The following is a 26,679-nucleotide window of genomic DNA, read 5'->3' as shown; positions in this document are numbered from 1 at the left end:
GAAGAAGAAATGCAAATGACTTATTCAGAATTTATTTATAGTAAATTATATTAGTAAACCCATCCATCCATTTCTATACCCGCTTAGTCCAATTCAGGGCCGTGCGGGGGGGTGGAGCCTATCCACTTATCCTAGGGATAATTTAGAGACATCAATTAACCTAACACGCATGTTTTTGGGCAGTAGGAGGAAGCAGGAGTACCCAGAGAGAACATGGGGAGAACATGCAAACTCCACACAGAAAGGCCCCAGCAGGGATTTGAACCAGGAACCATCTTGCTGTGAGGTGACGGTGCTAACCACCAAATCAGCACATAATGAAAAAAAAATGATTGACACAGGGTCATTTTCTTAAAACCTTTATATAATCACATTGTAACAAGCGTTCTAGGTGATCCTGGGTGAAAAAAGCTCATTTACCGCTGGCTTGGGGTGTAGACAGCAGAAGAGGGCGGTCTCGTGTTGGCTCTTATAGTCCGTGGACACATCATGGCTCCTACAGTCTCAAGTGAAGTGTCCACACTGAGAGTACTGAGAGCTGTCCACTTGGGTGGATGCAGCAAATGTGCACAGGCACCATGTGTCCTTCAAAAGGTATCAGGCCTCAGTGAAATGTAAATCGAATAACTCAACTATTCTAGCTGTAACTCTATCATTGTTGATGGTATCATCATAGACTTGCAATTCATTTACTCTTCACTGTCAATATTCATTGAGTTGAGGCTTGAAATCCATTGTTACAAAGAGGTTGAGTATTTACTGAACCTGTGGTTTGTGTTGAGAATGCACTCAGGGTGAGTGCGTAATGGAACCTTTTAATATGTTCTGTGTAGGTGAGTGCAGACTGATTGGCTGCCAACTCTCCCCGAAAGTTGTACTAAAAATTAAAAAAAGAAAAAAGTTATTTTAAGTTGAACTAAAATGTTAAAAAGGAAGTTTTTTTTAAATAACATGGACATTTGTATTCTTTATGAGATATGCAGAGAGCCAGAGAGCTCAAGAGTTAATGAATGATTTTGGAAAAAAAAAAAACAGTTAAACTGTTGCATTCAAATGTTACATAATGTCATTTTAGTTGGTTTTCGTTACTGTGTTATTTGTTTTATAAAACCGGTTTATGAACTAATTTACTATATACTCCAAAGACTCACATAAAATGAGCAGAATGAAATAATGGAACCTCGCTGTAAGCTTTGCTTGGGTGTGTTTTTCTTGTGAGGCTGCCTGCTGCATTAGGAGAGAACAACAGCCATTTCACAGTTCATGGTTTGTCAGCTGCTACAAAAAAGCAAATTCTCTCACTGAAAACCAGCTTTTGCATCAGCATAATATAGAATAAATTATGAAATAAGCCAACTATATGTAAATACTCATTACAACACCTGAACTCACCACTAACTTTCAGTCAGTATGCATATTAGAGGGATCCCATCTCAATTAATCTGCTGTGCAAATCCACACATATGGTTTCAGCCCGTGTTCCTCTGCCCTTTTCAAATATTTCATGAGAAGGGAATACAAATTTTCTTCTTCTACGCAAATCACTGATATATGAAAATGTAGTTATTAGAGTCAGTTGGCATTTAGACTCACAGTAGGCTGAAACAGAACGAATCTAATAACTGTTCCCTTAACATTAACTCTACATAGAAGATACAAGTGAAACAGGTGAAAGTCAGGGGAAACATGTTCAGCATTTTCACTTTAATAATTGAATTTAGGCAGGAATAATGGATATTCTTGAAAAACCTAGTGAGCGACATTGACATCTTGTGATCTTACATTTACAGTAATTATATTCTCAGCCATGCTGAGCAAACTGTTGCTTATTTGCACACCAAACAGTTAGAGAGCTCAACAAAAATTTGGAATTATGTTTTTGCGTAATTAAATCCTGAGAGGAATATTTTGCTCTTTAAGTATTACATTTTCAGCTCTGATCACCAGCTACTGGCTAACATTACTACGTTGTTCTGTCCAGCCTGTAACTTCACAGTCTGGGGTTGTCATCACTCTCAGCTGCTGCCATACACTGTTGCTTTCATGTAAATCTTAGCTAAAATTTGCTATTTAGACTCTAAAGGTAGAGATTCTATGCAGATTCATCAACTACTTTTATATGGTCACAAAAGGAGCTTTTCAAAGTTAAGGAAACAGCTTAACAGCTTTTTTTCTATGATTCCATGTCACAAAATTATCATTCAATATCAAAGATCCATTATGACTTCTTTTGGTGAAATTTCATGGATACTTCTGTGTATCCTGTGTTCTCAAACCACCCACAATCCTTTGTGCATGCAGACAGAAGGTGGATTGTTTGTTGTCACTTTGTAAGTATTGTAATGTGTTCCATCAAAGGACAGCAAAGTGTAAACTGCCAGTATAAATGGCTGTTAGGTAGCCGGTTAACAGCTATAAGTGATTTCATAAATGGAACTGGGGTCCCATCATTTCACCATCATAACTTGATATACTGTAATATCACAAAATGATTTATCATACCTGATAAATCAGTGAGACATACAGATTTTCCACCTGATGTTATGTAACTGACACATTTCAGAGTAGAATTGCCTGTTTATTACATTTAGTCCAAAGTATGAAGTAAAACTACAAGTAAATTCCAACATCATATTCATGATGCATTACCGCGGGTGATTACCACCATTTAAAAATAATGGTCATGAGGTGGCATAGAACATCTGTGGCAACCATTGTAAAACTCATCACTGTTAAAAACACATCTTGTAAAATAGAAGAACAAAGCATCTGTTGTGCCTCCAACACAAGCTTCCACTGTCATTTACAGGAAGGAAACCTGACTGCTGCTGACAGAGGAAGTCAGCCCTGTGTCAGGAGCCACAGGATAACTGATAGAGATGAACATAATTAATTCAATTAATTCAGGGAGAATTAGACAGCAGTGAAATGCTGAGATGAATGTGCTATTTTGAACTATAATAGAAGCAAATCATTTGGAACTTTCCCCGTTTAATGTGTACATTTATGCATCCAGGTGCTTCTAAATTAAATCAAATTATCTACTGTTTTCCTAATCAAACCCATAACTGAGATCTGAACGTGTGGCATTTATTTTAGACAGCAACAAGGGCAGCCAACTGCATATGTTAGCACCAAATCAAAACCATTAACTACAATAAAAAGTAATTCTAGCCTTTTTAAATCGCTTACAATTACCTCATTGGCACCTGTTACATTTTGTAAATTAATTAAGTACAATTATAGAATATCTGACCATAATGCAATCTTTAAATCTTTATCATCATTTTTACACAAAGAGTTCAACTGTACTAACTGTGCAGTACAGTAATGATCAAATACTCCCTTTAACAAATAACCCCAACAATATTATCCTGTTTAATCAGACTAAAATTATTCAAAATGGCTGAAAGGAGTCAAGACACACTGGGGCAACCATTGTTCAAACATGAACCCCAACCAGAACATGTCACAAGGAAGGCTCAAAAACTATTCAGTTGCTTTGACTTTCTGAGGTGTTTTTATCCTAAATATGAAAGCACAGCTTGGGCATCGCCATGGGACAGTATCAATGTTACACATCCTGCAACATCTGTCACACATCCACATTTGACACTGTTGACATGACCAAAAACTTATAAAGAGGTAGGAAGGGCTGGATGGAGGCATTAGTGCATGAACTTCCATGCAGCTGAACGTGAATTTGAGACCCATTCTTTCACTTTTCTACATCTCCATTACCATAAATAATGATGGTTAGGTGTAAAAACAAAAAGGTATTATCAATTTTGGATGTGGAAAGATATACAGGTTTTCAGGATTTGGTATTTACATGCAACATTAGCAAATGCTTTTTTCCAAAGCAACATGCATGTGAGGAACACACAGGGGGCAATGTGGGGTTAACTGTCCTCCCCGGGATACTCTGACATGCAGATCAAAGCAGCAACCTTCCGACTGAAAGACGACCGCTCCGTCTTCTTAGCTACAGCCACTTTTATCAGAATCCTCGTTCAGGTGTTTGTGTATCCTGCCTCTATCTACTTCTCCAGGTAGCATATCCAGTTTTTGCAAACCTGGTTAAGACCTTATCCAGGTTTCTGAAAGCAATGTGCAACAGATAAACTGAACACCCCAAAGATTTAAACAAGTACATGCGGCCAATGTGACTTTAAATGGTGGCAAGACTAAGTCATCAGCTGGGCAAAGCAGGAGTAGTTCTGTCTCTTGGCATGTGGTAATTTCTTCAGTGTGTTTGTTTGTGATTCACATACCTAGTAAATGAAATCATGCGGCTAAATTACCACAAACAGGAGCTTATTCGGGGCCCATGGCTCCTTTCTACTCTACAAGTCATTAATTTGGTCATTATAACAAGAGAGAATTTCTGATGGAACAAAACAGACACATTGATTACCAGAATGCTTGTGACCATAAATTTGTTCCCACAAATGAAAGAACAGCAGCCAAAAAATAAATAAATAAACAAATAATGAAAAAATGTGATGCAAATTAGGCAAAATTAGAAAATGATGTGTATCACCTCCAGTCAAATATGTGAAAACAAGTAAATGAGGTCTATTTTTGCCTCCACACAAAATCATCTCATGCTGCTGATTTAAGAGTCGGTTATATTCCCCTGTGACACCTTCAGGGAAATACTGTAATTGGTTAGTTGGTGAATGCTCTCTGAAAGTGCAGTTGCATTGAAAAGGATTAGAAGTTGTTATCCTATAACTGGCTCTTTTCAAAGCAACACGTTTCAAAAACACATTTTTTGCCAGAATAAATGCAACAAAATAAAACAGAGCTTGCCTGTCACGTGGTTCAGTTGCCTCAAAAGAATCACCAGTTTGATCAACAGTTAACTGACTGCAGAAGCTAGGGTAGGTAACCTGGCACAACACTGTGTCACAGTTAGAGAAGGCATGCTGTAGGGACAAATACACCAGTACATAAAAAAAGAGGAGTAAAGAAGAAAAGAAGAGATACCAACCATGAGCTGCAGGTTCAGTGCTGGGCGCAGTGTCTGAGCACACAAGGAGAGGACATGGCAGTTGTGGAGGGAGGTGTGGAACAGGAGGAACAGCATGCAAATAAAGAAGAAATGGGGGAGGAGGCAGGGGAGCAGGGCAGGGGGAGAAAACAAATGACACCCATAAGCAAGCATTCAGAAGACCAGAACATGACAAAAGACATGAGACTTAAGGGAAATCAAAGGGAACCAAAAGCAGTGCGGAGATAAACATAGGCTTACACATCAACACAAATACAATTTCCACTGAACACACTGATGCTCCACGTAGAGGGGAATGTGGCTACTGCCTTAGGAGATGTGGACGAGACTGTTATCATGTGCTGCTGGTGGTTTTGATGTGAAGAAAGACAAACTATCAAGGGAAAACGATTGTCCTGATCTAACCATTTATGACAAACATATAACGGACTATTTGCTTTGAATTTTTTTTACCCATCCACTTACCAGAAGTATGCGAATTCAGAAATACTGACAAGACTATCAGACTGCAGTTTTTAATAATAGTAGTTATCTGCAATCCTCCCTTGGCTGAGCTCTAAGTGGATTTCAGATATAGGTGCTGAATGCAGATCTGGCAGCTGGCTTGCTCTTTAAAATGAAGCACATATCATTTCTTATTATTTAGGATATAAATAAACATCATCATCAACACAGGAAAAAGGTGGTTAAGAGATTGGATTAGGTTGTTCATATCCCTCAGACCATCTCTGCCTCGATGTATCGTCAGAGCAGCTAGCCAGAGCTGGCCAAGTGCAAGGCTGCCAAAACTGCACAGAGGAACTGAGCTCATTGGGAGTCATGTGACCAAACAACCAGATGGTCTTTCTTTAAATTGAACTTGGTGGTCTGTAAACAAACAGACCTCAAAACGGTTTTCACAAAATGCCACCACCATCATCACATCAACATCAGAGGAAGAAACATCCTGGCATAGACACACGCATTGCTCCTCCAATCAACGATGACCAACTTGAGTCCAGAATGAATGCTGTGAGTGACACATAGTCTTAATGGGCTGATTTGAATGAGTGCAGCTTTATTGGGAATTTGCCTGTGATAATATACACTTACACTTTACTGTCTTTACAAAAAGATGCAAAACATTTAACTTTGGAGGATGTGTGAAGCACCTTGAGCCATCTGAATCTAGCTGAAGCTCAATTTCAATTAGTTTACATGCTTTCTAAAAGTCTGGATTTGGTTACTTAAACAATAATTCATTTATCAATGTACTCAGATTTTAGAGTTGTTTAAAGAACATTATGAGTTGTTTTTGGTAAACATTTCACCTGGTTTAGCTTCAATCTCGACACTGAAGCAATGTGACTAAATAGGACTCGAACCACAGTCAGAGCTTCCCATTTGACATCCATCAGCTTGCTGCAACATGTAAAATTGACTGCAGTGATCAGGTCGCCTTTACAGAAGATCCATTCAGTGTTTAAAGTGCAGCTACAACACAGGATGCAGCTGAGAATACCAGAGGCAGGGTCCATCTTCAGTCCCTCTGAATCTATTGACATTTAGAGCTTGATCAATGTTGAATGTTTAATGATACAGATTTGCTTTCGTGTCTATTTGACACATGATTACAGTTTGATGTTGGACTGTAAACTCCTAGCAAAATAGTAATTACAGGACTCACTCACTAGTTTTTGATAACACTTTAACAAACCTAAGGGAGCATACTTTGCTGAGACTCAGGTGTTGTTCCAGAGGAAACATATGGCCAGATACAAATGCATCCAAAAGAAAAGAGGCGGTCCATCTGGGATATGAACGAACACAACAAAAGATAACACTGAAGTAGAACTATTTCTTGCATTAGTGTGCCTCTCTTTGTTTGGCCTCCTCTCTCCGCAGGGACAAGAAAAAGAACCTGCAAGCCACTGAGACACAGGCTGATGTTTGTGTATCTAAAGATTTGTGCTCAGTACTAACATGAAGAAAACAGCAGGCCAATAACACGCCTCTGCTCCGCTGCCGGGAGCTCTGGATGCTAAGAGCGATTTCACAGGATGAGACCACATCCAGTCTGTCTTAGAACTACAGAGGCCTCTGAGGGTCAGTTTGACTGCGAGGTCCTTGAGAAGTTGAGACATGTCGCTGCTTAACAATGTCACGGCCCAGTCAAACTGAAAATGTTTTGGCATATTTGGTTAAAGTAAAGCCCTGTGTGGCTCAGCAGGATCATGACCATCGGAGATGGTGAGTTCATGGTGGCGTGAACTTATTGTTGTTTGCTGCTTTTTTCAAAAAGCTCACAGTGAGATAAGACAGTTAAACTTTTGGTATCAGAATGTTTTGCTCTGGTTTAGTTCGTACAAAAAATCAGCATTTTACTAAATCATGATAAGAAAATCCCATCATTGACAAGGGAACTGTATTAGCATTCAAGTCACAAGTAATAAAGTTCACATACTGATGTGTTTATAGAACAGTACAATGCCTCTGCTCTCTAAAGTAATTAGTTGATATAAGAAATATCTGCAGTATACCAGTGTATCTACCCTGGATCTAATATAACAAACAGGAAGCAGGTTTGCCTGTAATCATACCTAATAACTAGCTGTGTGGTATTTACACTTTGACTTTAATTATGTTGACATTCTATGAGAGGCAAGAGCATCCTTGACAGGAGCAGCTTTTAGTCTGCTTGTTAGTTACAGCCTGAAGAGAAAGTGGCAATTTTGGATATAAAGATTCTACAGTTGTGTTGCAGAGTACAGATAAACAAGGACTGAACTCTTGTTGTCCTCATTGTAATGTGTATTTATGATAAATGTCACCCTACACTGCATATATTTGTTATTGCTAATATATGTTTAAGTGAGTTTTTTGTGTTAGGATCTATTTAGACAAGCATCCACAAGTACACAGAGGCAGTGCTTATGCCCAGTGTCATCTGCCAAAGCACTCTGCCAGCAGCAAATGCTAGCTTTTGACAGAGACACCTTTTTTTTCAATTAAATTATAGAACATAATCGAAATTATTGCAAATTTGGAAAAAATGCTATCATGAGCAAATTATGATTCTTCTCATTTGCAGAAGAGCTGCAGACAAAAAATTACACTGAGAAAGACTGAGAAAGGGGGGCATGAGTGACTGGTTTAATTTTCTTCAGCAGAACAGTTCAGTAAATATGCCTATGCTCTCATAAGTCTTTAAGAAGCATTTGTTTATGTTACCAGTATTTAATGTTGTCCAAATGAGGCCCCTTTCCCAGCAAGCATTAGTGGACAGTAGGGCAGCACAGCATGTCAGCCTTCTGTGGGTGGAGGCCATGTGGGCCCAATTAACGTGTCTGCTGCTGAGTGATTGCTTGGTCATTTCTGAACTGCCTCCTCCTCATCCTCTTCATCCTCAGCCTCTATCTTCAGTTCAGCTGAGGCATCCGCAGTGACACTTGCAGGCGTGATGAGGACACAGCTCCATGACTCCAGTACTTGGAGCCGCTGTGCTTCCCACCAGGCCTTCGGTGACTTACTGTGATATGAAAGCCAGCTCAACATGCAGAGATAACTGCACGTCACTCATAATCATACTGGCAGAAATGCATTAGGTGGCACTCTGAGGATGCAAACAGGCTGTGAGTTGTTACCTCAGGTTCAGGGTCAGGACACGGTGACGTGTGACAGTGCAGGAGGCCAAACCACCCACCCTTTGATTAGTGGACAAGCTACTCAAACACCTGAGCCACAGCCTTTCACACTGCTTGCTTCTGAAATTATGCTTTATATATACATGGCAGTTTAGACCAGCTGGTTGGGACTGAGCGATGAGCCTAATGATGTTTTGTGAACATTCGCTAAACTCAGATACTACAACTTCGATTCTTCGAGCACCAACATGAGGATGACCGTTTAGATTTTCAGTAACAACTCTCAATAACATAAAAACAAATCATTACGAGCCATGACATTTGATACAGTGATGTGCCTACAATTAAACACTGTTCACAGTATCCTTTAACCTCTGTTTGTGTTTTTTCTTTACTGTAGTCGTTGCTAATTTCAGTTACTGTTTGTAGAGGCTGTATGTCTTTTTTTTTAACATCTAGCTTCATTACAGGGTTTATTCCATGTCAATGTGGGTTGTTTCCATTATATTTTTATTTCATGTGAGTCTTGTACTTTCAGTGGGGTTTCTATTTTTTTTCTCTACTTGTCTTACAATTGATCATTTTATCATCAAGTGCTTGTTTTTCTTTTATTGTTAGACTTTATGCTTGTCTTAAAAGCCTAAGCAGGCACAGGGACTGCTAATTAGCTACGCCTCGAAGGGTTGCACGTTCATTTAACACCATCGATATAAATCTAATTTCTCTCAAACAAAGAGATAAAAACATCAGCTGCACTTTATTGCTTTCATCTTCATCGTAAACATTTATACTGCAAAACATGAAGACATTAGCATTGTTAATGCTAGCATGCTGGCATTAGAGTCTCTAAGTGCAACTCACTCTGAGGAGCAACAAGGAAAAATAAGGAAGAAGGAAAAGATGCTTTAAATTCTCCTGCTGCTATATGCAATTTAAAAACTTTTATTAAGATGTTTATTCTCAATATTTTGTGTTACTATTTGCTTCTGCTCAAACAAGTCCCTGGTTTTCATCGCAGATAGTTATTTAATGCATTTCTATTTTTTTATTATATTGTTATTTGTTCACTTTGTAATAATGGCAATAAAGATGTTTTACACGAAGGGAAAAGACAGGGCGGAGGTGGAGGAGGAGGAGCAGAAGGGGAGAATGACATAATGAAGAAGCCAACCCCTTTATTTTAGGGTTGCATCATAAGAATTTTCTCCGAATATATGTGCACCCATGTCTGCAAAGCGCAATAACCATGATTTATACACATAATTCAGTATTCTGAATGCATGTTGATATGGAGTTCAGATGCTGTAACAGTTGAAAAATGACATGTATTGAATTTTTGTGGCCTTTTCCCAACATCATGTATTGTAACAAGCTGATTACCTCCTGATCCTGCTTTACGAGTTCATCTCGTTTTGGTCACTGTGGAGAGCAGTTCTACCCCCAGAACACAATTTACCTTCACATTAAGAAGATATGTTGGGCTCCAGACTGGTGGCTTCCATGATGCTGCGCACTATAATTTCACTGATGCTCTCTAAGGGCTGTAAGTCACATGATAGCAGTTATTGTGTTTCTATTGACCTTAATAAAATTATAGCTGGCTGAATCCAATTTCAAAATACAGGATTAGAAATGAGAAAAGTGCAAGAAATATCCCACCTTAAGGACAGGGCAAAGTGAGGTGGAGGCAACATCTAAATTCATAAAATTCTGAAACCGCTTCACCATATGGTGTTTGTGTAATTTAAGATGCAGACAAACATAATGCGTATTTGTTTCTACTCCCGTCCCTCAGCTGTGTTGTTGTCCTGTTTAAATTGTGGGTTAAATTAATTGGTTGTCAGCACCATTTATGGTCTTTCATCAATTAAAAGTAATGCTAGCCCGCCGCCTGATTGTTTTCTTTTCACCATGTACACATTTATTTTCTATTCAGGGATTAGGTACAATAGTGCTGTGCTGAATCAGGGAGGGATTTATCTCATTGTGTTGATGGGAAACATGCTGAATAAGTGGGAGGGTGAGTCTAGGCACAGACAGCAGTAGATTTCTATGTTTGGGGTCAGTTTGTTCTTGCCTTGGCCCTGAATACTGCTAACGTTATAGGACTGCTGCCCCTTACAATATGAAATACAAAATGCAGCTTTTCAGGTAAAAAATTGTCTTCCTACACTGACACAGAAATGATAGAAATAAGAATAAAAACAGTCCAGCTCATGCAAGAAGAGACATATGATACTAGAAAATAACTAGAAAAAACTGCTCCTCTCAGGTTGGATGACAAGAGTCTTAGGAAAATTAATCCTGTCCTAGTTGCAGGAGACAACATTTATTTAGTGGAGAAAACAGTAAAATTTGCATTTCTGCATGTCACTTTTTAAACCTGTCAATAACTTAAGAGCTATATGTTGGAGCCAAACATCTTTTTTCCCCGTCCCTCTAATGGAAAAAAAAACAAAACAATCCCACTGTAAAAGATTCAATTGGTGGAATGTCTCTGATGTGTGCAGTAAACTGTGGATAAATGAAATCAACTGGCAGAACGTATTATGGTCATATGAGTCTGCTGCCTTCAATCTATATACACAGTAATAATGGAATGCCCCTGATAGTTGAAAGCAAAGAGACAACATCTGGCAGAAACTGTAAGTGGATTGTTTCAACCAGAAAATATTGGCACTGCAGCCGTGAGGCTGGCTTTATCAAGTGGAGGCCATGCATTTCAATATGAGTCCAGTTCACAGGGAGCTGAAATATCTGGGCTCTTCTTTCCAGTAAAAGCCTTTTAGGACTGTGATTGTACTTCTAAAGTTAGTCAAGTGATGACATCAAGTCTTGAAAGCTCCACTAAGTTCATAAGATGACCTGGAAATACTTTGCTAAAAGCTGAAAATGAATGAATGAATTTTCTGCATTTAATCACTTGCCATTTGCGATATCACAAACAGCTAATGTGTTATAAGTAGCATCATATTTAGGTAGTTCTCTTTTTGCTAGTTAAATAACTAATTTATTGCCCAATACAGTACAGGCTGTACACAGTGATGTGAGAAAGAAAGTACATAGTCTTTCAATTCCAAGGTTATGTGCATAATAAAAATACATCTTGTCCTCACTGAGTCTTAAAATGATGTAAATCCAGCCTCAGATGAACAACAACAAATGGAATATTACACTGTGTCATCATCTATTTAACAAACACCAAGGCAAAATGCAGAATCAGTGTGTGAAGGATGACCCCCTTACAGCCATAGGAATTAAGAAGGTAAGAAGCAGTCAGGTGCTGCTAATCAAATGAGCATTATTAATTGATCATTAGCAAACGTGAGAACCTCCATAAAAACAAAAGTTTTGTCAGTATGCTGCTCTGGAGCATTCAGGTGTGTGTTAACACAATGTCAAGGAGGAAAGACATCAGCAACAAAGCAGTTGTTGCTACCCATCAATCTGGGAAGGATTTTAAGACCATTTCCAAACTATCTGGAGTCCATCATACCACAGAGAGAAAGATTATTCATAAGTGGAAAACATTTAAGACAACTCTCAATCTTCCCAGGAGTGGATGTCCCTGTAAGTTCAACCCAAAATCAAAACCCCAAGAGCTACATCTCAGACTCCACAGGCCTCAGTCAGCATGTTAAATGTTAAAGTCCATGACAGTACAATTAGAAAAAGACTGAACAAGTATGGCTTCTTTGGAAGGGGTGCAGGAGAAAGCCTCTTCTCTCTCTAAAGAACATGGCAACACAGCTTAGGTTAGTAAAGTTACATCTGAACAAACCACAAGACTTCTGGAACAATGTCCTTTGGACAGATGAGACCAAAGTGGGATGTTTGGTCATAATGCACAGCAGCACGTTTGGAGAAAACCAAACACAGCATATCAAACAAACACCTCATACCAACTGTCAAGCACGGTGGTGGAGGGCTGATGATTTGAGCTTGTTTTACAGCCACAGGATCTGGGCACCTTGCAGTCATTGAGTCCACCATGAACTCCTCTGGATACCAAAGTATTCTAGAGTCAGATGTGGGACCATCTGTCTGACAGATAAAGCTTGGCTGAAACTGAGTCCTGCGACAGGAAATTGAAATGCTGTGGTGGCACCAGAGAGCTTTGAAAACGTAAATGAAGTGAAACATCATTGCGAAGAAGAGTGGGTCAAATTTCCTCCACAACAATGTGACAGCCTGATAATATCATACAGAAAGTGATTGCTTTGAGTTATTGCTGCTAAGGGCTTTCACAAGGTCTTGAATGAGTGGGTGGGCTCGATATTTCACAGTCTTTGGGCATGGTTTATGTAAAACATGATGACACACTGTCATGTGTTGTTGTTCATCTTAAGTTCTATTTTCCTTATTTTAAGGGTTAGGTGAGGACCAGGATACTTTGTTAAGATCTAATTATATTTGTGTATGATTTATGTTTGTTTCACTTTAAAATTGAAAGAGTGTGTACTGTCTTTTTCACACGACTACACATATAATGGGAAGATTTTTAAACAATTTGCAATTAAAACTGAAAGCAACTGCATGTGTATGGTGAAATAGTCACTGGTTGCACAGAACAATACGGACTCTACATGTTTCTTATCCCTTATTTTTCTAAAAACACTGCAGTATAATGTTATTATCGTACAGATTTAATGTTTTTTTTAACCTTTTAAACTCACAACAGTAAAATAATAACTGTGTTTTGGGGCTTTAACTAAAGAATTTACTTTTAATCACTTTGTTTCCATAGCTAATGAAACATTTGGCAAAATCAGAAACTGACAAATGCCAAGAAGGTGGTGTGAATGGAAGTGAATGATTTTCTGTATATGTCAAAAAAGTTACACTGGGACAACAAAGCTTCGGCTGAAAAGCAGCCACTATGGCCACAAATGGTAACTTGAACAGAGATAAGATTTAGTCAGAATTGATGTTTAGTAATATCTGCAGGTTCCTCTGGACATGGTGATGTAAGATGCACGGTGGAGGTTATAATTCAACACAGATCCAGCCATCAACCTTGTTGGTTTTGAATGAGATGCAATCGGATCTTTAGCTGGTGTGACAACTTTGAGAATGACAGAGTTGCTGCTTCAGATCAGAGAGGCAATAATTGCTCATCCTTTGAGTGAGCTGTTTTGTTTGCACATTGACAGGAAAACAGCTGCAAAGACTTCACTTGTCAGTGTTGTCAGAAGAGCTGCATACACACTATTTATTTAGCAGTGGCAATAACACATTACGCCAAAGGCTCTTGGACTGTCAAGTCGACAACATAAGTGCGTAATACTTGTACATTTTTTGTAAGTGGTGCGATTCTTTCCTTTTTTCGAACATAGAAATACTTTTGTACACTAGACTAGGCCTAACTTCTATCACTCACTGCCATTTCTACAGCTGTCATGCTTACAGGAAGAGGCTTGGGAGGGAGAGCTGAAGCACAGCAGAGAGGGAGGAGAGAATAAAAAATGCTTAATTTCTGTTCTTCTCCAAGTCACTAACTCTACCAATTATTATATCACCTGACTAAGACTAGAAGGACAATTTCAGATACAGCATCCTGGAAATGTTTTATGCACTTCAGTTGCTTAGATTCTAATTCTCCCATGTTATCAGAGATCAGCCTCGAAATTCCATTTGCAGTTTGACAATGACCCCAAAAAACAAACTGTCTTCAGCCAATAAAAAAAACAAGGCGTCCTTATGTGTACGCTGTCCCTGAAAGTCCTGCAACAGATGGTAAGACCCCTACAGAGCCCTGAACTCAGCATCATAAAGTTAGACTGGAATTAGATGAGGATACAAGAAACACTGGGACGATATCAATTTACTACCTTCAACATGCTCGGAACAACTCAACTGCCGAGTAGCTTGAGAAACAGTGAACAAGTGTACCCAAGAGAGGTGGCAGTCACACAAAATGAGTAGCACTTAGTATTAACTAACACATGAAAACATGGAATCTATTTCTAAAGTATCTTCTTTCTGCTACCACTACAAAAGCTGTAGCAGCAAAATCCACGAGTGAGTTCAACTCAAAAAAGATGCATTTTATTTCTTATGAAATCAAGTTTGATATCTTCAGATGTTATATGACCTCATTTTAACTAACCCATTTTGTGTAAACGATCCTCAGAAAGTATATCTATCATTATTTACACATAAGACGAGTCTATTATTCTCAGCAAGAACAAATAAAGCAAATGTGATCATTCTGCAAATCAGCAGAGATCTCCGTGTGAATTCATTCGAGATGGCTTTAGTCAGAATAGGCCAGTGCAGACTCCACACTCCTTGATCTGAAGCAAAGGAGCTATCAATCAGCCCGAATAGATAGGTATTCTCTTTAATCCAATCAGATGGCATAATCAAGCACAATGCCTGTGATTTCTGCCAGCCTTGTGAGATTTGTTCCAATTGAGCGGTCTGTCAGATAGGCTTTGATTGCATTTGAAGCTAAGGCTGATTTCTGAGTCGATGCATAAGGTGATGTTTTCTATCTGCACCCTTTGGAGATTTCTACTGACAATAGCCCAGAGTTCTGTTGCTGAAAGAGCGAGATAAAAATTTGCCTGATTCAAAAGGGCCCAATTTCCAAGCGCTCGTGTTCATTTATTGTTCACCCTCAGTGCTCCCTGTTTTCCAAATCCCACATAAAGCATGTTACATTATTGACTTCATGAATGATAGATGTAGTAAACATGAAAGGCAACTTTGGTGTCTATAGCGAATATATACTATTGAACTACTGTCAAACTCACACAAGTTAATATGAAGAATTCCATATCTGCTGTGTGTTTAATCATTTGCAGCAGTTGTAGGAATTTGCTTCCTTCAGTTATCAATGTGTTATTTCTATCGTAAACAAGTGCTGTTCGAAGAAGAAAAAAAAAACATGTTTATGGTCTTCTTTTGAAACTCAACTCTTAAAAGACTTTATTGGGAACAAACCAGTGAAAACCACCTGGATGCTCTGACATGGTGTGCAACATGACATAAACCTCAGCTAACTATTTGTCTTCTAAATTCCAGCTTCCAGGCTCACCCACACTCTTGCATGCACATTTATGAAGAAAAAAACATGTGGGGGCACACATCACTCTGTGCCTCTGAGCGCTGTAATTACTCATAATTCACGACTGTGATAGATGTCTAATTTCCAGCAAAGCCTATTTTTATCTTTCATGTTTCCATGATAACTGATATTCTTTAGAGCTTTTGCACATTTCATTTGTGCATATGAATCATGATGGATCATGTTCGTGCCACAGAGAGCTAACCTTACCATTGTTATGTTGAAATGAAGTGTTTCACATCTTTTTTTAAAAATCACACATAAACCCATGGACTTTCTAACTGACATCAGCAAATTGGAGGACAACCGAACCCAAATTGTGATCAGAATTTTGAAGGACTTTTAAAATTCGAAATCTGACAGGAAAGGTCAGATTTAGTTAAAGTTATTTGCTCCATGAATTCTCCAGTGTGTAGATTTGGACGTTTTATACAGTGGTGGGCATGTAACTCTACTAGATCTCAGCAGTAATGTTGCAGATGCACTCATGTGTTTTTCCCTTGTGTTGATGTGAAAATCTCACGTGAAGTGCAGGATACAGTAAAACTTCAGTCCACCAACTGTAGAATTAAGTTAGAATTTGTATTGGTGAATATTTACATCACGGTCATTAATTCATTTGGATTTATGTTAGAATGCACCGACCTCCAGTGTCTGCAGCATAGGTCCAACATTTTTCTGCTTATCTTATATTGACTTTTATTAATTTGGCAGAAGTAGAGCAATGGAGATTGAGAAAGCCAGGAGACAAACCAGTTCTGATTGCTGGACAACCACTTTCATCTCCTGAGCAACGGTCGCACATCTGCCTAACAACGGTTAAACAAATCTTAAAAGTAACAAAATAACCATTGTCAGATATATTTTAACCTTCTCATTTTGTGCTCAGAAAAAAGCACATGGACAAGTGTACAATTTGCAAAATACCAATATTCAAAAGCAGGAAAACTCATTTTTGACCTTGGTAACAGTTTCTGTGGCGTAATAATCTAAACACAACTTTCACTTATTACCTTTCCTGAGCCCTCTGCATTCCTGCCAGTTAAATGATAGCTTTCAAAATTTGCTAAATGACAGAAGTGACCTTTAGCTATGAGTTAAAAAAAGGTGCATGCAAACATGGCTGCCAGTATGAATTGGGGATGAAAATATATGAAGGGACAGTCTAGTGACAACAGAGGGGAGACACACACACATATGAAATAAACAGGGCAAACAGGTTGTGTGAAGGTGATACTGTACCTTGAATGGCTTCACCGTAGGAGGTGGAGGTGGTGATGGTGGTGGTGGTGATGATGGCTGTGGTGGGTATAGGGGTGGTGGTGGGGGCATCTGGATGAGAGGACAAATACGTGTCAAACACAAAGGGGGGAAAACAAATGAGCAAAAATCCACGGAGATAAAATCACTGTGTTGCTACACTATCATGGGCTGATGAATGTCTGTGTGTCACAATGTGTGTGTGGGCTAAGGCCTGCTGTAGATTTTATGATAAATTAGCTGGATGGAATTGTGTTAGATACTGTTCATGGACAGCAGCAACGCAGCTACACATCCCCTGAGATGATCAAAGATCTCCGAGATTTTCTCTTTCATGTCGACTAAGTGGCATTACACCACTCAACAAAGTAATGACAATGTCGGTTGTTAGAGGAGGTAAAATGTCTAATGAGTTACAAGTTCTGTTGTTGCACTGTATGTGTGATGTCGTTATGCAGGTAACTATTCTCACAAACTAATGTGTGTGTATTCTCAATGTTTCTTGGCAGACGAGTACAAAAAAAGTAAAATTTGATTGAAAAGTTAAAGCATAACAACACACTAAATAACACTGCACAAAATATAAATGAGGGGAGTAATAAACACACACACTTAAAAGGAAATGAAGAGCAATAAGAAGCAGGGTAGTTGAGCATACATATTTTGAGTAGAGACCATTTCCCCTTAAAGCTTTCCCTTTTTTTCTTTACTTCATTAGCTAGGTTAGACTCCCCACCCTGACAGTGACCAGTGGGAGGTATCAAAGTGACATATTTCCTCATGGAAGCGGTCGGGCTGCCTTCATATGAAGCTGCTGGCGGCGCTGCTTGGTTAGAGACCTCCCATACTGCTCTGATTGTCTGGGAATGGACTGAAAAACCTGTAGGGGCTGTTAGGTGGGGGAAAAATAATTGTGGCTGTTGATGAGGAGGAAAGCTTGTCTCCATTTTAATGAAATAAGGTGTTATAGGAAGGTGAGGAAAGGAAATGTGAATGGACTGAGACAGGAGGAGAAGAAAGTCAATGAGATGGAAAAACTGTTGGTTTTAGCAGCTGTGGAGGCTGTACAGCCTCTGGGGTTTGAAAATTAAGCTACAGCAAGAGTGTCAAAAACAAATGCAAAGGGGGTATTTCCATACCACTCATCTGTTTAAATTGTACTCACACTTAATCCTGTGTATTGCAATGTGTTTGAGAGCTTTTCACTAAAGGCTTTGGTATCTAGAAAACAGACTCTTTACTGTAGGTGACACAAGTTCTATGATGTTGAAGGTGCATATTACCATATCAACATTTGCCATTCTTAACTACATTTGCTTTTAGGGTGAAATGACAAAAAGAATAGAGCACCTTCTTCAAATTCAAGCTTTTTGTTCTTGATATTATCACACAACAATTCACCTTCTTCAGGATACAGATGATGTACAAAATGCTACACTGTAAGTATTTCTAAGAAAACAAAATTAAATCACAAATTGAGCATGTGCTTAAAAACAGGAGCTCTTGAATTTCTTTATATAGTCACAGCCAAGTTACAAGTACTAAACTTGAATGAGTGTGAATGAGCAATGACTTGAATGAATGAGCAAGTGACCAAACCACAGTGGGCAAGAATCTCCAGATGATTTGTCACACTTGGGAAAACCCTTTATATTTTGACGCTGAAGAACGAACGCAGAAGAAGAAAAACAATTATAACATGGCAAAGTTAAATAAAAGCCAGTTGAAAGAAATGGGTTTGAGCTGCTTTTTAAAGGTGTCCACAGTGTTCACAGATCTTATATCCAATGGGAGAGTGTTCCAAAGTTTAGGTACATATTCCTTTTGATCGAAGCTGAGATCGAGCAACAACCAACAACCCTGATCAGATGACTTCAGACTTTTACTACTGATGTGGGTTGCTGTAAAGCTTTCACACACAAGGCTTTCACCAAACAATGCTATGAAAGCAAGAACTAGGATTTGAAACTGGATTCTGAACCTGATGCGGTGTCAGTGTAAAGAAATCAAGACGTGTGTTGCATGAGACATCTTTGTCAGCAGCCTGGCAGCTGCATTCTGCACCACATGCAGGCGGTGCACTGCTCAGACAAGTGAAGAGACTTGCTGAAATAAAAGCATCGACAATGATTTCCATCTTCATGAAGATACAACAAGGAGTTACAACAAGTAGCTACTATTAGGATTAAAAGTAATTACCAAGTGCTAAATGTTTAAAGTTGGCAATTTTAGTTGGAACAAGAAAGCCTGGGGCTGTGTACAACACATGACAGAGAAGTTGGAAAGTACTCAAACACAGATTAATGAAGGATGTTTGATGGATTTTACATGAGTATTGTTCCAGAATAGCTTGGAATGTGTGAGTAATGTTACTGAACAAGCATCACCATGTGCACAGCTTAAACTCAGTGGTTTCTCTGCAAGCTGAAACTTGTTTACATTGACCATTTACCAGATGAAAGATTTGTACTAGCGGCCATTTTCATTTTCCTTTGCAATCCATACTCTTTAAAAACCTTTTGTATTCACTATGAAGTCACCACAAACTCAGAATAAGCACTTCCAAAAGTCCTATTAAGATGATAATATAAGTTATCCTGCTGTTAATGTATTCCCTGAGGGTACTGAGGTTGTTTATGATATAAAAGTAGTCTTCCCTGAGGGCAGGAGTTGTACAGAGTAACTGCCAAATTCACAGAAAATAATCTATTCTCTGCACTTCAAGAAAAGTAAATTAAGTCATTTAAATCCCAGATTGAAATGACCATGTTGCTCCTTAGAGCTGTGCCTGGAGCTAATTCAAAATTGCAAAAACACCTTCAGGTGATTGTGGATCAGAATTCAAATTATACTAAAGAATGACGTGTTTTCAATCTATCAACAACGCAGGTCTTTAAAGACAACCTTGAAAATACAAAAGGCTGTAGAGACCAATGTGAGGACGAAGGCGGGCAGAAACGTGCCTTTGGGAAGTCAGCTGGCAGACGAAGCTAAAACTGATGAGTTTCACACATGCTTTGGAGCCAACAAACTCCAGCACGGGGGCGGTGCTGCCTAATTGGTTTTATCCCATCATGAACTGTGAGGGTCCAGCAGATGTTTGGGATCATCAGTGTCAACAACTCATTAAAAACTTAGCGCTATAAAAATTATTCAAAGAAAGGCTGGTGAGCTTGTCTGAATGTACACAACATTTCCTCTAATCTGTGGCTAGCTGGTGCAATGTATCAAAGAATGCCGGAGCTCTTTGACTTTCAAATGTGACAAGCAGAATGTGTTTTTCCTCCTGCTGCATCATTGGGCCTTGTTTACTGATGAGGCTTATGAATCAGTGTTTCTGCTCTGAACGAACAGAGCAGGATCGCAGGAAGCTTCCAGACACAAGATGAGAGGAATCATTGCTGTGAAAGCTGGAGAGTTTGAGAATTCCACGTGAGCGTTAGATAGTAGAGACACGATACATATCCACAGTGTCTGTAATCACACCAAAATATATACGTGTGTGTATATATATACCACTAATCACCCAAACAAAAGAACATATGATCATATTCTGATCTGCTCACTGCATAAGCTACGAACGTTATTTGAAGTTTACCCCACAACACTTAGACTTATCTCACACTGGCAAAATTAAAATGTAACAAAAGTTTGGGGGCAATACTTAGATTAAAGAACATATTTACCACATCCATCCTCACATTAACTGAATACTGTCATGCTGTTGGTGTGGCATTGGCAAACCCATTTTGGATGGTGCTACTGAAGTGTCATCACCGTTCTTCCTGGTGATGGATGTGAGCTCAACTCTTTCTAATGCAGGCGCTGAATTTCTGCCTCCTATCTCGAGGAAGTTGTTTTCTCCATTTTGCTTTTATGCTTTGCTGCTTCTGTTTTCCGACTTGATACACAGCATAACTGTAACTGATTTGCTGTTTTGTCTCATAATCTATTTACTGTAGTGCCTTTACTTTTTAAAAGCATTCCAGTTTCCCTCTGTAGAATAGAGGTTGTATTTGTTCTCTGTCTAAACCAGAATATACTGTGAATATATATATAAGTGCCTTTGGATGACATTGTTGGTATTTTGCACCATAGAAATATGACTGAATTGAATTGAACTGAACTACACTTTGCATGCCCTTACTTATTGGCAGTTGAAGTTATTAATTTAAACATTAATATACTTTAAGTGGGTTAGTTGGCATATATAAAAACTGACCCCCTATACAAAGTCTTAGATGAGGAAATAAGCTTTAGAGACCAATTTGTAGAATTATTTTTTTATGTAAATTGGGGCCTTTTAACATGGGGGTTTATGAGGAAAATGCCCTCTGAGGAATTGCAGATGATTGTACATCTGCTTGTATACGTCGACAAATGAATTGAACATAATGTTACATTTGAACAGAAATGGGGTTTCATTCTGTGCGATAAAACAGTAAAATTCAAGGTTAGTCATTATGACGTGATGCTTCAGTTTGGCAGATGGAAAAGGTGCGTCTAAATAATCCTCTGCTGTCTTCTTAAAGTCCATTAAGATTTTTTCTGAGAGCGACGAATCACTTTTAATCCTCAGACCATCAATGTCATTTCCACTCAAGTGTAATTTAAGCAGAATGAGTGCCTGCAGAAGGAACAGGATGTTTGCGGACACTCTTGCTGTCGTGTTGGATGCAACCTAACGAGACACGAGCGATTTGCGGAGCAACTGCCATGCACTTTAATGGAGAAGCAGTGTTCAGTAAGTGGGAAGATGACTGAGAGCAAAAGGGCCACTAAACATTCTGCTGGTGTGCAATAAAATCCAATGCTGGTAAAGGAGCAGGGAGGAGAAGAACTCAGTTATTGGGTAAGCTGCAGCCTGTAAACAACTTAAAACCCCTCGGCGTGGGTTTCACTAGACTGTGAAAGGAAAACCCTGGTGGTTGTGTTTTCTTACCCTGTAAAGTAAGAGAGGCACTGAGAGTTGGAGCGGTACAGGCTGAACTCTCCTAACTGTTAACATTGTTAGTGTCAAACAGACTTATGGTGCTCTCCATCACTTAGGGTCACAATAGTCTGCAATCAGATGCATTAGTGGAGATGCTGGCTCTGACTGCATTTGTTTTGGCTGTCAGGCAGGGAGGATATCATACTCCACTGTACAGTTTAAAAACTTATAAAAATAACAAAAAAACTGAGCACAAAGTATAATATTAAAATTCATTCATTTTTATATTCCTGTATATATTGTACAGTATATGTATGGCAGGTAGCTTCATGAAACTTCCAACACATGGTTTTCTTTATAAGCTGGTGATGAACACATATTGCATTTCTAATGAATACATTTCTTAAAATAAAACTGTGCTTTACCACATGCACATCAAGTTATGTGATCCGGACCAAGGAATAACATGTTTAACTGACATGTTACAAACAAATAGTAAAAGACAACAAGACTGAAGGGGTCACCAGGACGATAATCAACTGCTTTTTTCACTTTAAAGCCTTCAGCTTGGCATTTCTGTGCCACTATGCTAACCATTTGTCAATCACAAGATAGCCGAGACCCAAGGCAAAGTCAGTTTTGTATTATTAGGATTTATTATCATTATTGTTATTACTATTTACTTCTAATTTCAGAGACAAAAGTCCATATCAACAACTAAAAAAAAAAAAAAAGAAAGAAAGAAACAATAGGATAACAGAAACTCCATCACACTTTTATAATTCTACAGTGATATAGTTAATACAGGGACTTGTTCAAATGTCTCCAGATACACTAATAAAGAGACATTTAATGGAACAAACATCCTGCACAAACTCTTCGCCACTGAGTGTCTAACTGCGTAGTTTGTTTTTGTTTTCAGCTTTACTGCCTGTTGAACAACTGCCTGTTTTAGTCAAACTGTTCAACCTTACACTTACCTTCACCTATGAATGTGTGGCATTTGTTAGACTCGTTAAAGGAGATATACAATGCTGCTTTTTCACAAGCTCACGAAATAGGTCTTAATGAAAGGACTTGCTTTGGTCACAATAACACAGAGAGACAGCACAGCAGCTTCTTCTTCACCCAGTTATTTTCAGTTGTATTCAAGCGGAACATTTTGGGGCATGGGTTGACCCACAGGACCCTACTCTGCTCCTCTCTGCCTCAGGGTTTGAGAACTGTAGTACTCAATAACCCTTGGAGCACGTTATTAAGGTATAAGAGAGCACACAGTAAACAGCCTGGGAACTCAGACCACTCACCAAACTGATAAAAAAAATTATGTGTCATGAGTCAAAACACACACTGCAGAAGGTAATGGCCACTGGCCAATTAAGAACACCGCTGTGAACTGCATCCGACACACGGCCCCCGGTTCTTTCTGAAATCTTTATTTTCTGACGTACTTGAGGCTAATTCTAAGGAAGAAAAAAAACACGGAAAGCAGAGTTTTGCACATCTGCCAGGGATCACAGGGACTCCCACAGGAACGACAGGATTTTCAGTTAACTCATTTAGGAACATTCACATGTATTAAATGGAGGTGTCAGACCTGTGTCTGTCACTGGCGACTGCAGCACAATATCTGCCGCTTCCGTTTCGGTCCAACTCGATTCCGTCTTTTTTTTCCTTCACACAAACATAAACAACAATAAGTTGAAAAAGTGGAAGTTTCGATTTTCAATCTTCATTCTTTTCACAAAGTAAATATTGTGTGGCAGACAATTGTTTCGTTCGAGAAGTTGAATGCATTTATATAATATACATAAGTAACTCCTTATGGCTTAGCATGTTTAGAAGCCTTTTTGACTTGCTTCATTATTGAAGCAGTGGGATGTGAAGGTGTTCAAAATAACAGCCCCGTCAGCCTGAATAACATGTTTGAAACAGGTCTCTCATGAGATTACCTGCATAAAAAAAGGTTAATTAAATATATATATATATATATATAGATATATGTTCTGACGTGATGCTAAATAAATGCGTTGTCTTGACTCAGTATTTGACTAATCATTTATGATTTTGATCAGTAATTTAGTTTTAGCTCAGCTGATTTTCAAACAGCTACAAACTCATATGATGCTGATTTTCATCATGTCAAATTAAGCTTTCGCAGAAGTCCAATAAGAAAGATCCGTTCCCTAAAGCCTGCCTTCATCTCTGGGTGTATGAGCCATTGCATTTGCACTCTGCCGTCACTTCCATTTTCCCTCCCTGTCAAACCCACCCATTCTCAGTTTTGTCATAAAGCTGTGGTCCAATGATCTCCGTGCCTGCGTTCTGCACGCAAATAAGATTTGGTGCTTGTTCTTTTACATGCAATGCTGTTTCTGCAATTCTGCCTGTCACCAGTATTTTTATGCATTCCTCCTCCTATCCCAGCTTCACCTCACCCTGACAGACTCAACTCCACTATGAGCATCAGTGGTCTGTCCTATTTTATGAGTGAGGACACTGCTTTGCTTCATCTGAGTAAATGAACCAAAATCCTTTTAATACAAACTCACATGTACATTGACAAATTTGAAACAATCTCTACTTATTGAAATTGTGGTTCAGATCAGAGTTAGATCCAAAACACTGACTGTTCCTCTAAAATCTAAAGAATTAAACCTGCTGGGAAACCGTTAGCTTTTCTACAGATTTTATTTGGCACGGGCTGCTGTTCTTATCTGATTCCATTCAGTGTGCAGTTCATCCCAAATAAGTCAATTCGTGACTCTATTTTGTTTGTTTGAGATTTGATGATTTTATGGAGAAAATGAGTGACAGGTCCTGTCCCACACAGTCACAGTATGAACTGTGATTTTGACTGAAATCTACAGAAGTGTATGCAGTTCATATCACGCCTGGAGGCCTCCACAAAATGTCCCATAGGGCTGCCCTTGCCCTGCGGGCTGCTCTTTGAGTACTGATGTTAAAAAGGAATGTTTCTGTTTACATACATGTCCTTCTGACAGATGCTTACGGAAATGGTCGGCTGCAGGGGTATTTTCATGGTGGTGTCAGTGTAGGAGCAGCAGGGGGTGTGTTTGTGTGTGGTGGTGGAAGGAAGGCGAAAAAAAAAAAAGGAAGAATCAACTTCTGACAGCTAAAGCCACAACGTCCTGTCTTCCTATTAGCAAGGCAAACGTTCAGCACAATGTGCTGCAGAACTACAGTACAAGTCAGTGGTGTTGCTCTACGCATCACATCAAAGTCATCAAAAGAAGAGCTCTGAAAGGATGGAGTTCTGATGTGGTTTTTAATGGTGGCTTTTAGTTGCCATCATGTCGCATTACGTTGTTTATCTTTTTGTTTCCCTTAACAGGGAGAGATGTGGGTGGAGGAGAGAGGTGCAACTTGCAGCCCTCACCATGGGGTTATGTTGCCCAGAACTAGCAAGAATGGATGCATTAAACATTTTCAAAAATCTAAACCTCATGCAAACTGACCAACAAGGTGGCTCTTGGTAAATGGGTCTATTTTACTGTGACTACAAACCCAAACTCTCATTAGTAACTGATATTTTACATGATTATAATCCTGATTTATTCAGCCCTAGAATAAGTATTTTTCCACCATCTCTGTTGCTCAAAATGGGCTTTTTTTCTGCAGTGAATTATTATGCAACAGAAGTATGTGAAACAGCCCACAGGACAAGTCTTCCTTCCACAGTTTTGAATGTTAAATCAGAGGATTCAATACTACTGTAAATAGAAGAGAAATGCTTTCAATGCTCACCCCACAGAGGAAAAATTAGGACGACATGTTCATCTTTTGGCTCTTCTGCTGGCTGAGCAAGTTTTTTATAGAATTAATGTGAGCCATTTTGGAGCCTTGCATCAAGATCTGTTTTGTTGCAGCACCGCCAAACTAATGGTGGGCTAACAGGATTCACTGTTAAATAAAGAACTGATGCTGTTAAATGAAGAACTGATGCAGAAGGAATGATGCTTCAAAGTCCTCCATCACAGTTATAATGAACTCAGAGCTCAAGTGAATAGTGAAGTATAAAGGTGCAAAAAGAATTACACGACAATGTTTATTTTCTACCTTGTATATCCTAAAAAAAACAATTCGGGGCACAGCATGATGGTTTTTTTTCTTACTGCACTGCTGAATTTCTGTGGTGTCGGGCACATACATGGCACTGATTAACATAACAAGTATTTATGGCGTGTAGGTTGCAGCTGTGTTCTGTGGGAAAATGCAAGTATTGATTGGGACTGGCAGTTTTGAACTACACTGACTTTGGTTATACACATTACCGAGCCTAGAAACTGGCCTAAATTATGCGGGGGCTGAGATACTACAGTTCATGACTTTAGCTTCCAGCCCTGCACACTGCTTAGCTCAAGTTTTGATTGAAATTTTTGTGGGCTGTGGATGGCGTCTTTGTGGCCTCTTTATATTACAACATGCATTTCAACACACTGACTTAATAGTGATAATGGCCATTGTCACATTTATATTAGTGTAATGGCATAATTTAATTTGAAAACAAATCAGGTTATATTACTCCACGCAAGCAAGATGACAGTGTGGCAGCAGTCCTCTGTTTTCAGTTTGCAGAGGATTTATTTCATCAAGCATAGGAAACACTTGCCAGTACGCATATACTCATCAGAGTCTACGTTTCCTGTGCTCCATAAAATAAAACCTGCTGAGAACTGACAACAGAGCACTGCTGACACACTATTGTCTTCCCAAGATACAACAGCTAACTTGCTCCCCCTAGTAGGTTGTA

The 26,679-nt window shown here is 39.0% G+C and overlaps 1 protein-coding gene across 5 annotated transcripts in view; it reads right to left on the bottom strand.

Moving 5' to 3' along the window:
* Window positions 1-26,679, bottom strand: part of cadm1a (cell adhesion molecule 1a) — a 359,846-nt gene that overhangs the window by 25,343 nt on the left and 307,824 nt on the right. For 2 of the 5 annotated variants that reach the window (XM_072374265.1, XM_072374266.1), the window contains 2 exons: window positions 16,955-17,044; window positions 4,997-5,029 (listed from right to left, as the gene is read on the bottom strand). The exons of 1 other annotated variant lie outside the window; for it this stretch is intronic. In XM_072374265.1, the coding sequence (XP_072230366.1) occupies window positions 4,997-5,029; window positions 16,955-17,044 (123 nt within the window). The remainder of the gene's footprint in view (window positions 1-4,996; window positions 5,030-16,954; window positions 17,045-26,679) is intronic. 2 more of the 5 variants (XM_072374267.1, XM_072374268.1) reach the window with 2 other exon arrangements.

The sequence above is a fragment of the Leuresthes tenuis genome, unplaced genomic scaffold, assembly GCF_036924035.1.
Source record: "Leuresthes tenuis unplaced genomic scaffold, fLeuTen1.0.hap1 SCAF_21, whole genome shotgun sequence".
Taxonomy (NCBI): domain Eukaryota; kingdom Metazoa; phylum Chordata; class Actinopteri; order Atheriniformes; family Atherinopsidae; genus Leuresthes; species Leuresthes tenuis.
The sequence above is the reverse complement of the archived record's forward strand: the minus strand, read 5'-3'. Positions and strand labels throughout refer to the sequence as shown.